The sequence below is a fragment of the Corythoichthys intestinalis genome, chromosome 16 (genome assembly GCF_030265065.1).
Source record: "Corythoichthys intestinalis isolate RoL2023-P3 chromosome 16, ASM3026506v1, whole genome shotgun sequence".
In the NCBI taxonomy this organism is placed as follows: Eukaryota; Metazoa; Chordata; class Actinopteri; order Syngnathiformes; family Syngnathidae; genus Corythoichthys; species Corythoichthys intestinalis.
Window position 1 is genome coordinate 27,615,912 of NC_080410.1, and position 12,908 is coordinate 27,628,819.

The following is a 12,908-nucleotide window of genomic DNA, read 5'->3' on the forward strand; positions in this document are numbered from 1 at the left end:
GTGTAATATATTATGTCAGTAACGTTAAATACAATTAGAAAATGATTTAATTTAAAAAAAAAATAAAATAAATAAAATGGCATGTCCGATATTTTTTTGCCGATTCCAATACTTTGAAAATGACGTGATCGGACCCGATCGATCGACATCCCGATCGATCAGGACATCTCTAGTACAGATATTTAAAATGATTTTTATGACACGATGTAAAGCAGGGGTGCCCTTTACATTGATCACAACGCTAGTGTGGGTAGCTCGCGGCATTAAAAAAAAAAAAGTAATGTACATAGTTACCGTATTGGCCCGAACATAAGACGGTGTTTTTTGCATTGAAATAAGACTGAAAAAGTGTGAGTCTCTTATATTTGGGGTCTAGACATTATACCCATTCACGGCGCTAGATGGCGCCAGATATCATTGAAGCGAATGTTGAACTTGAGGAGTAATGTTTTGTCATGACAGATCTCAGCTACTCTCAAGTTTAACCAGTTTGCATTATTTTATTGCAATGTTTTTCCTTATTCAGATTTGTTTCAAGACTACAGTTAGACTTCACTTTGATGGTTAATGCAGTTATTGTAATTTTGTTGTTTTATCACAATAGACTGGTTTATTTACATTTCAAAAACCAGAAGCCATTCATTTACGAATGTGATTCCACTTTAGTTTACATATTTAAATGTTCAGATATTAAGATTTGAATGAGGCAAAATAGCATGCTTTCTCTCTCAAATATATTGTTATAATCATTTGTTTCAGATGTACGGTAATTATTTTCTGTAAAAAATTAATTTGGTGTTCAAAAAGTCTTTTTTCAAACTTGATTCTTGAAAAAGAGGGGGTCGTCTTATAATCAGGGCCGTCATATATTCGGGCCAATACGGTAATTATGTTTTGTGAGCAACATTTGAGGTTATGCAGCACCCCCACCCCCCTCCACTCTGCTGTTAACCCCTGCAGACCTAAGTATGCTGCTGAAGGACATGACATGTTTGTGTCTCTAAACCAATAAATACACTGACTTAAATTGCTATTGCCACTTTTGGGAGATGATTGGATGAAACGTTAGCCATTGAAATAAAATCATGCGGTTTGGCACGCCTTCTTTGCTATTTTTGGCTCTTTGAGAATGGCTGACCAAATGCAACTTCAAAAAGGATAATGTAAAGTGCTCATTCGTTTCATCATTAAAAACACATTCGCATTAACATTAAAAATAACTAATAAAAGCACGAAATATCCGTGACCAAAATATTGAACTTTGTTCCGGTGTTTGAGTAGAGTAAAAATCAGCGCAGATTTTTTTTTTTTTTGCCCAGCAGAGAAAATGCAGGTCTGAAGGGGTTAAAGTAGCTTGTGGGAGGTTATCTCGTTGAAAAGAAGATTGGAGCAAATGTAATGTATGATTTTTGTCCCCTTATAGGGGACGACGTCATATTTTGGGTCTTGTAGGCAGAGGCATAGCAAGGGTCCCCGGGGGCCCCAGGCAACATGCAACATGGGGCCCTTCGAGTGTGTACAAGTAAGGGGGACAGTTGGACTTGGATAAATACCATATTTAATAAAAGTCTAATAACACTAGCATGCTGCAATGCTGTTAGCAAACGCTAACAAGCTAGGTACAACAAGTCAAGGCAGTTAATTGGTTTAATTAATTGGTTTTATAAAAATACTACTACTACTACTACTACTACTACTAGTCTGCAGTGCTTCTAATACATTAGCACATAAAACTACAGTAACATAGTACACTCACCGCTGTCTTGCTTCATTTTCTCCTCTTCTGCCTTTTTTTCTTTCTTTTTTCGCTTCCAGAAGGATAACTTCTCTTCATTTTGCCAATCAAAAAAAGGCCAGATCGCCGCCCACTCTCACTCTGAGTCACGTGACGCGCATACATACTCGCGCAGTATAATGAACACAAATGTGGGGGGGTGCGAGTACGCGCTCCATGCACATGCGGTCATCTTGGCCATAAAAGTGGCGAAAACTAAGCACTTTACACTGACTCATATGGATGTACTTACATTCGTTCATGAACGCACACACGTCCTCTGCTCGAAATGCGCACCTTATGCCCATTCTCGCTCCCAGAATAAGCAGAGCTTGTGACGTAGGACAATAACAGGACTGGTTGCTATGGGAACGTACGCATACCCAAGGAACCTTGCTAAAAGGAGTATTAAAATTGCTAATAAAATCGTTTTGGATTATTTTAGATGCATATATGTTATATTTTTCTTATAGAGTATTCGACAAGGAATACGATAGACCCATTAATAGACTTTTTTGGAAAAAATCACCATTTCTCTAAGTAGTCACATGAATAATGAGGTGGCCTGTGAAAATCAACGTAAAACAACTCGGCAACGATTTTCCAGAGAGTACTTAGTGAGTCACTCTTTAAACAATCATGTGGTATTAATAGCTAATTGGACTTTCTTAAACATGTATAAACTATGTGACATGGTTAGTGCTAATTGGGATTGATAACAGAATTGTTAGATAATCTGCCAAATGATTCCATGGTATTGAAACACTTGCTGCGTGTGCTAAATCTGCTGGCCCACTGAGGGCCCCTGCTGGATGAAGGCCCTAAGCAATTGCCTGGTTTACCTATTGGGACGCGACGCCTCTGCTTGAAGGTCATGTGATGTCCCCATGTGTGGATGCAATAAAATTGTAATGAATCACTATTGTATTTTTAATTTTCCAAAATACATTTCTTAATGAATGAATACAATTAATAAGTGAATAAAATGTTAAAAACAAAATTTAAATTTAAAAACAATACTTGACTTTTTTTTTTTTTCATATTATATGTAACTCGTTGTTTGCCATTCACGGGGATTTCATTTAAAAACTGGGCAGCCAGTAAGTAAAATGAGTTATTAATTAACTGTTTATGTATGATGTGGTACGGTAAGCTCATTTTTCAATATGACGTCATTTTTTATCATATGTTGTCTAGTATGACTATGTCAAATATGACATGAAATATAGTATGACATGTACAATAACACATCATTTTGAATGCAATATATAGCAAAAAGCATTTTTAAAATGTCATGGCGAGCCACATTCATAAAGCTTCCTTTTCTATGCTCCATGAGACATCATTTTTTTATGTGACATGATTTCATCATCATTAAAAAGCTATTTCATTTGTGCACCTTTATGCTTGTATGATATTTTTTAATTTGACATGTTGTCATGTCATAAGATCGCAATCGTTGGTATGACATGATTATTTTATGACCCGACTCAAAGTCATGGTTGCCGTTTAACATGAGATAGTATTGATCGTCCAAAAGCTTTCTTGCATAACGGGGCGTTTCTTTGCGCCTGGGTCTTCCTCGTCCTCCTCCTCTTCTTGTCGCTCAGCCGGCCGAGCGGTGCATGATGGGAGCTCAGACACGGCATGATCTAAAAAGCCAGCGGCGCTCGCTTCAGCTGCCTTATATAATGCAGCCAGCCGGGTGTGCAAAGTGCCACGCTACTGGCACACACACACTTACCATGTATACTCACACTATCATCTACACTAATACTAAAGTCTAGTATGACATTATGTGTAGTGCAAATCATTTTTTTATGAAATGATTATGACATTTGACTGAAATGGCGTGTGTTTGTGTATTTGTGTGTATTTTTTACTCCTCGCCACGCAATGTGATGACATCACCGGTGGCCCCCATCCATTTTTGGGCATGTGTGATGTCACTTCCGGGCGGGCCTTCACCTGGAGTGACATGCTGCATGTTATGCAACGGCAGAGGAGGAGGAAGAGGAGGATGAAAAAAGCCTTGTGACCATGACCACCTTGAGAATATAATCACGCTAATCATCATAATATTGTACCTTGATAAAAGTATTAGTAATAGGGTTGTTCCGATCATGTTTTTTTGCTCCCGATCCCATCCCGATCGTTTTAGTTTGAGTATCTGCCGATCCCGATATTTCCCGATCCGATTGCTTTTTTTGGCTCCCGATTCAATTCCAATCATTCCCGATAATTTTTCCCGATCATATACATTTAAATAAAACTCGGACGAATATATACATTCAACATACAGCACATAAGTACTGTATTTGTTTATTATGACAATAAATCCTCAAGATGGCATTTACATTATTAACATTCTTTCTGTGAGAGGGATCCACGGATAGAAAGACTTGTAATTCTTAAAGGACAAATGTGAACTTGTATATTGTGACTAAATATTGCCATCTAGTGTATTTGTTGAGCTTTCAGTAAATGATACTGTAGCCATGCCCAAATGCATGATGGGAAGTGGAACCATGACTGTGCGTAGTGCTACCAATTGATATATCTTCTCTGCGTTGGGAAATAACATAGGGTGTTAAGAAAAAGATCAATTACTACCTTGCTTCCCCACATTGCTTCCCACGATTGCTCTAATCGTAGAGAGAGGGATTGTAAGGCTTTAGCCAATTAAAAAAAGGCTCCAAAGGCTTCCAAAATTCACTCTACTCATTTTGCGCTGCCTTTTAGCTCTCTATATAGGTAAAACGGCGCCATTACAGATTGAGCGCGACAGTGCGTGAGTGGGTCGTGCAGCGCATGCATTAATTGCGTTAAATATTTTAACGTGATACAATTTTTAAAAAATTAATTACCGCCGTTATCGGGATAAATTTGATAACCCTACCTTAAAGTGCATGTGACACGAAAAAGCATGTTTATTTCGTAATACACGTGGTGTTTTATGCCCCTGAATGATATGGGCCGCTTGGATGTGTGTGGAAGCAATCGCTATTTTTATTTAGTTTTTTGAATCCCGCGCCATGAAAATGAGTGACTTCCGGCTTCGGTCTTGCATTGAGGAGGAGGGCGCTGTGACGTGTACGGTAGAAGACGTCCTCTTCACTATACAGTGTACTGTTGTGTATGAGGACGAAGGATTCAGCTGATTTTGCGGATTAATACGTTTATTTTTCGCATCAGGCCAGCCAAACGGCTGCAGAAAAATCATTCTGTATGAGGGAGAGGCGTATGCGCCTTTTTGGAGTTTCAAAAGGTTCCCATTCACCGTGGATATTTACTGTGGGACCATTGGATTTACGAGGAAGTGAGTAAACATCTTGTTTTGTATTATGTCAAATACGAATACAGCGATTACAAAGTAAACACTACAAACTTCCTTTAATTGAAGGACTACTTACGTTTGATCATTGATTGGCATGTAAGCTGCACAACAACTCCAGCCACCCTCCTTCCGGGGAACGAACTGTAAATTGCACTCCGCCGGGCGGTTTGCCGATCCACGAAGACAATCGACAACCGGGTCGTCATGTCAAATAATCCAGGATAGTTATGTGTGATTTTCCGCTTCGAAGACTTTGAAACATCACTCGGTTCGGGTTAGCATGTCGGCTAGCTGTCACGCCTTCTGGTTTGTTTACATTCTCCGAAGCCGGGGAAGGGAAATGACATATGTCCAATTTAGGTGTCATAAAATAACGTTCGGGAGGTGCGACAGTAAAGGTGAAGTCAACAGTTTTGACCATTATGGAGTAATTTTGCCATGTCGTCCTGAATAAATGCATTTTTATTATTTCATATTCCATTCAGCACAAGACTGTTATTTGTCATGACCATGCCATTTATTTAGCAATTGGGGAAAATACTTGGATAAAAAGAATATCCTGTAAAAATATTGAAGTAAAGAGACAGAAACAATGACATTTTGCCGCTCTCTTCGTCGCGTTTTCCTCGTTGTGAATAGTTCCCCCTCGACGAGCTGATTGGTCTTTCTCAAGCCATTTATATAGCTATTGGGGAAAAATACTTGGATAAAAAAAATATCCTGTAAAAATATTGGAGTAGAGAGACTGAAACAATGACATTTTGCGGCTTTCTTCGTCGCGTTTTCCTCATTCTGAATAATTCCCCCTCAATGGGCTGAATAGTAAAATCGATGAGCCCAGTATACCGCTGACGTCATCCACCTGTTGGGGACGCTAAAGCCCTATAATGGTAGGCGTGGCTAACCGGCAGATTAAAAGACTAATTTCTCGTCCTCTGTGCTTTGCTAAATTGTTGTATATAGTCGAATCGTCTCAAAATATTATTCTAATTCACATAATAATGCCATTTAAGACCCTTTTTTCTCGTGTCGTATGCTCTTTAAGCCAAAACTAAAGACTCTGGATGAGTGTAACATATTATGCCTGTAACGTTAAATACAACTAGAAAACGATTTATTTAAAATATATATACACATATATATATATATATATATATATATATAAAAAGGCATGTCCGATATTTTTTTGCCTATTCCGATACTTTGAAAATGACGTGATCGGAACCGATCGATCGGGACATCTCTAATTAGTAAGATATTATTTGATGAATAAAATGTGCAATTTCTGGAGAAACTGCATGGGGACGCTTTGCTCTGCTGGTCTGTAACTTTTTCCTTATCTCCCATTGGATTTGACAAACAAATTCGTCATTGCAATTGATGGAATTAAAATTAAATCCTGGATCTGTCATTGGAATTGACAGATATACTGTAGCCGTCACTGGACATGACATATATAGCCGTAATTGGATTTGATGGTCCACCAACACGCCTTCCCAGTAGGAAGCAGAGCCTGGGGACTCCGAGGCGGGTCCTCCTATCTCTGGGGTTGAAGTCAAAGGGGTGGTTAAAAAGCTCCTCAGTGGCAAAGCCCCGGGGGTGGGTGAGATCCGCCCGGAGTTTCTAAAGGCTCTGGATGTTGTGGGGTTGTTTTGGTTGACACGCCTCTGCAACATTGTGTGGACATCGGGGACAGTGCCTCTGGATTGGCAGACCGGGGTGGTGGTCCCTTTTTTTAAAAAGCGGGACCGGAGGATGTGTTTCAACTATAAAGGGATCACACTCCTCAGCCTCCCTGGGAAGGTCTACTCAGGGGTACTGGAGAGGAAGGTCCGTCTGGAAGTCGAATCTCGGATTCAAGAGGAGCAGTGTGGTTTTTGTCCGGGCCGCGGAACAGTGGATCCGCTCTATACCCTCAGCAGGGCTCCTGGGGGATCATGGGAGTTCGCCCAACCAGTCTATATGTGTTTTGTGGACTTGGAGAAGGCGTCCAACCGTGCCCCCCGGAGAGTCCTGTGGGGGGTGCTCCGGGAGTATGGGGTATCGGAATTCTTGATACGAGGGATCCGGTCCCTGTATGACTGGTGTCAGAGTTTGGTCCGTGTAGCCGGTTGCAAGTCTGATCCGTTTCCAGTGAGAGTTGGACTCCGCCAAGGCTGCCCTATGTCACCGGTTCTGTTCATCACCTTTATGGACAGAATATCTAGGCGCAGCCGAGGCACTGAGGGGGTCCGGTTTGGTGGCCTCAATACTGCATCTCTGTTTTTTGTGGATGATATGGTGTTGTTGGCTTCATCGGGCCGTGACCTTCAGCTCTCACTGGAGCGGTTCGCGGCCGAGTGTGAAGCGGTCGGGATGAGAGTCAGCACCTCTAAATCCGAGACTATGGTCCTCAGTCGGGCAAAGGTGGAATGCCCTCTCCAGGTCAGGGATGAGGTCCTTCCCCAAGTGGAGGAGTTGAAGTATCTCGGGGTCTTCTTCACGAGTGACGGAAAAAGGAACGGGAGATTGACAGGCGGATCGGTGCCACATCTGCAGTTATGCGGACTCTGCATCGGTCCGTCGTGGTGAAGAGGGAGCTGAGCCAAAAGGTGAAGCTCTCTATTTACCGGTCAATTTACGTTCCTACCCTCACCTATGGTCACGAGCTGTGGGTCGTGACCGAACGAACAAGAGCCCGGATACAAGCGGCCGAAATGAGTTTCCTCCGTAGGGTGTCCGGGCTCTCCCTTAGAGATAAGGTGAGAAGCTCGGTCATCCGGGAGGGGCTCGGACTAGAGCCGCTGCTACTCCACATCGAGATGAGCCGGATGAGGTGGCTCGGGCATCTGATTAGGATGCCTCGGGGCGCCTCCCTGGTGAGGTGTTCCGGGCACGTCCCACAGGGAGGAGGCCACGGGGCCACCCGAGGACACGCTGGGGAGACTATGTCTCCCGGCTGGCCTGGGAACGCCTTGGGATCCCCCAACAAGAGCTGGCTGAAGTTGCTGGGGAGGGGGAAGTCTGGGCTTACCTTCTGAAGCTGCTGCCCTCGCGACCCGACCTCGGATAAGCGGGAGAAAATGGATGGATGGATCCATTGATTTGATGGCTATAGACATCATTGGAATTGGCGGATATAGATGTCTTTGGAATTGACAGATACAGTGGTATGAAAAACTATCTGAACCTTTTGGAATTTCTCATATTTCTGCATAAAATCAACATCTAATGTGATCTGATCTTTGTCAAAATCACACAGAAGAAAATACAGTGTCTGTTTTAACTAAAACCACCCAAAAATTCATTGGTTTTCATATGTTAATGAGGATAGCTTGCAAACAATCACAGTTTTGTAATATATAAATATTACATACACACATACATACATAAATATTCCAACCGTAACCCCCAAATCTAAGCCTCACCTTACAGTTTAAATAAGCCTTGTAAGGTACCATTGGAAATTAATAAGTGGGTGGTAAAAAATAATAATGAATGCTAATGGAGATTTTATTATTTTTGCAGGTGCCAGAGTCAATAGTACGGAAGCACAGAGCTGTCAGTGTTAATGAAACATTTCTACCACGGCTTTCTCGTTTTAACGTATTGCCAGCTCATTTTAACATATTGACAACTCGTTTCAACCTATTGCTAACTTTCTTTTAACGTATTGGAAAACTTGTTTCAACTACTAGTTAGTGGCGAAGGCTAAATGCTAAAAATATCATCTTTTACCAAAGTTCTTCAGGGTTTTGGGCAGGTCGCGCTTCTGTGCGCACGTTATTTTTTAGAGTGTGAGGGGAAGAGAGATAGTTCGTTGGAGACCGGAAGTAACAAAATAAAAGCTGGAGCAACTCAGACTGTCTGTTTACGTTGATTAAAAATGAATAAAACCTACTGGCAGTCGGTCGGCTCTTGGACATGAGTCATTGGGATTATAACAATATATAGCTAAAATACACATTTAGGAGAAACTATTTAACCCTTGAGAGTCGAAGGACGCGCTGGCGCGTCCTCAGCGCACGTTGTCTTTAAAGCGTCCTCACGTTTTAATTACGTCACCCACATGCCGTTGGTTGGTCTCGTTTTAAAGTGCGGAAGTTGCAGTTTACTCTCGTTATTATTTGAAGTCAATCGACCAACTAAAACGTGAGATATTGTCATTTAAGTTTTATAGTTTTATTGTCCTCTCAAAAAAACAATAAAACGCTGCATGGATCATTTGTTTATGTCTATATTACCATCATTTCTTGTCCTTTTTCAAAACGGAAGCTCCATGAAAAAAACACAAATCAAACGAACCCTTTCGAAGTCACAGTGGAAGCACAAAATGTTTTTTTTTTTTTTTAATAAATATAACTGCCGTGCGAGGTTCCACCGAACAAGAGGGAGGAGTGTTCTGAAGCAGCGAGGTGGCGAGCGACGGCCGTTTGGATCGAGCAGCGACTTTGTGTGACTTTGAGAATGAACGGAAAACTAAATTTAGCGCAAGCAATTGTGCTTTTTGATCAACTTGAGGAAGAGGATGGTCTAAATTCGTCATCATCGTCTTCTTCGGAAGAGTCCTCGAGTGAAGCTAGTGACGGATTTGAACACGTGGGTGACGCCATCGACGAGCAGAGGTAAGCCAACTCACTTTTTTTTTTTTATGCAGAAAAGGTTCTTGTGAAAGTTTCTTTTGATATTGCAAGACAAAGTTAATTTTGATGCAATATAAGTGTGTGTTTGTGTATATAATAATAAAATGTGCATATCAGATCAAAGTCGTACGTGCACTGTGTATATCCCAGGCAGGAATTTATCATTTGTGGTGTTCTTCTTTCTATATGAAGATTAGGGATGTAGCACATATTCAGCTATGGTATTCTTTCTATTGTCATACATATAGATTTCCATTATTATTTATTGCTGTATATATTTTTATTTTATACTTTATTATTTTCATAAATACTGACTTTTTTTCATGTACATTTATAGTGACAATGAAAGTAAAGTGAAATGAAAATGGAAGGGTGGAAAGAGGACCGACACCCCATGGAAGTGTGGGCTGTGTGATGTAGCCCTGTGTCTAATTCCAGGACGAAACTGCTTTTCGGAGTGGCATGCCTGAAAAAAATTTAACTTGTTTATTGTAAATATTTTTGAAAATACTTTTTCCCCCAATGTTATATATATATATTTTTTCTCACAATCAGTCTTCTCAATTTGTGTATATAAATCTGTGTTCAAGAAGCTTGATTGTGTGTACATAGTTTTCATCAGGTGATGGGCCGCAATACCTAAACTCATAAAGAGATGGCCTCTAAACACTTTTTGTGTTAGATGGTATATATTTTTTCACTGTTCTTCACTGTTTGGTCTGCTGTATATAACCTGTTTTGACTAGAGCATGTATAAAGGCAAAAAACGCCTATGGCTATACCTGTTGTTTATGTTGAATTGTCAAATATAAGACTATTTATTCTAATTTTTTTTTTTGGGTTGAATGTTCATCTTAACATGTTGAATAAATATTACAAAGTTTCAAAACGGTTCGTTACGCATGTTTGATTGTCAATTGGACATCAATATTAAAAATTTTGACAAAACGATTTTGGAATTTTTGGTCTTTTTGGGCCCAAAATGATGATTTATAATTGGTCAGTGAAGGAAACAACAGTTTGGACATGAAGTTCAAGGTGTCACAAAAAAAGGGACCAAACCAGGCCATCGTAAACAATTATTTCTTTGAAATATAAAGGCAACTTCAAAGCCATGCAAAATCAGACAAAATAGGCCCAGACCTTAAAGGGTTAAAGAGTATTTTGTGTGCGCCAGCTTTTATTTCGGTCTCCAGTCATGTGAATTTGCATATTACGCTAAATATTTAGTTCCAACCGTTTCCAGATTTAACATTTAGGATGCAGGATATATATTTAAGATTTAAATTAAATATTTAGTTCTGGATTTAAACAATCAGGTCCAAAACGTCTTATTTAAAAAAAATAATATTTCAGTTGCTAAATAATGTTTTAAATGTGCAAAAAAAAGTGACTCTAAAGATTTTACACCACATTTTAAACACTGTGTGGCGCTAAATGTGAGAAAATGTTGTCGTAATTTTCAGCATGTACTGTTTTACAAAAGGCGCCCCATATGTGTGCGTGTACTCACGCAGGAAGTACTCGGACGGGTCGGCTTGGTAATCCGTCTCCTCGGGGAAGTGATCGATCTGTTTGCACATACCCTTGAAGTTTCCTGACAAGGAAAAGAAGGGAAAATGTCAACAACAACAAAAGAAGCACTGATTCTCGTTAGTCGTTTTTAAGGAAGTGGCTTTCTTCAAGTTTCCTATTACCTGGTTCGAGTTCTGGATTCAGGGTTTACTCTGTTTTTCTCCCCACATGTGTCATTGAAGACAATTTACTATCAGTTGTTCTTACTGGGTCCAGGAAGTGACTTTTTTGCCAGTTTTGACTGGCTGTTCACTTCGCACATTCTGTTCTGTTCTTGATTGGATCTCATTGCTTTTCACACGCATGGCGACGTGCAAACAAGGGTTCCCTGGAGTGTCGCCAAACGGCGGCATTCTTTGGCGGGCTTATGAGTAGGTCATTGAAGGCAATGCGCCAGCATTCAACTGATTTCATTTGACCTTGCGTTCTCGCGTCACGTGTGTTTGTTTAGGTTTTTGAATCGGTGCTCAACTTTTCAAGAAAATCCTCCTCTTAGTGACAATTTAAAAGTTCGGTGTCTTTGATTTTGAATTTGAAATGGTTGTTTTTCGATTTTTGGGGGGGACGCTATGTTGCTGCATTTCGCACAGAAAAGTTCAAGCCCAAAAAAACTTAAATTGTCGTCAATCGGTATTTGTTTTCTAGACAAAAATGGTTAGCCTTGCAAGCAACACAGTACTTCCTGATTCATTGATTCATCATCAGTGTTGGGAATAAAGTCGTTATAAATAACGCCGTTACATAACGGCGTTATTTACTAATTGCTATTTACTAACCATTACCGTTACTGACGGTCAAAAGCGATGCGTTACTTACTTTGAATAAATTGAAGAAACTACCAGCCGTAGCGTGTCGACTCTGCTCTGTTTATTTGTCATCCAAGACTTGGGGTGCGTTCAGGTTCACGGCAATGAAAACAGTAAACACACATAGCCTACCTTTGCAAGAACGATAGAGTTGCCGTTTGATATGGTCATAATGTGCAGGTTCTGCACCCATCCGCAGCAAAACTGTTCGTAGCTTTGTAGCGATTTGTAATTTCGGAATCGCTGATGAGTTTAGTAACATACACCAAACAATAAATACATCAGAATGTCCATTTCGCGTAATTGTGGAAGCCCGTCAATATTTTTACTCCAGTTGTCTTCGGCTTGCTCGTAAGGGTCAACATTGTTCAAATCCTTAAGTTTGATCACGTATCTGTTCTTCGCCTTAGTAACGAGTTTGTCTCTTTATCGAACTGGCAAGTTAAAGTTTAATGTCCCGCGAGCCAGACCTGCTTCCACAATGGCTGCGTTGTTGTCAAATCTCACGTGATCCCCCATTCTGTGACATAAACGCTCGAGCCTAATAGCGCACGTACTACAGAGACGGTGTTTTCACACACAAACCGGAACAGCGCGTGCGGCAAACACACACACGCAAAACAGATGCAGAGGAATATTATGGCAGAGCATTCAGAGTAAAATTTGTCCTTTACGAGGTGGAGATATAAACACTATTTCAAGTTGGTCGAAATTAAAGGAAAGAACGTAAGAGTGTAAGAATATAAAGTGTAATTTATGTCCTGGGGCAAAGCTTTTGTCGACATCTGTGGTAA

The 12,908-nt window shown here is 40.5% G+C and overlaps 1 protein-coding gene across 2 annotated transcripts in view; it reads right to left on the reverse strand.

The window, feature by feature from the left end:
• Positions 1-12,908, reverse strand: part of cacng2a (calcium channel, voltage-dependent, gamma subunit 2a) — a 93,122-nt gene that overhangs the window by 22,381 nt on the left and 57,833 nt on the right. For both annotated transcript variants that reach the window (XM_057817341.1, XM_057817342.1), the window contains exon 2: positions 11,247-11,330. In XM_057817341.1, the coding sequence (XP_057673324.1) occupies positions 11,247-11,330 (84 nt within the window). The remainder of the gene's footprint in view (positions 1-11,246; positions 11,331-12,908) is intronic.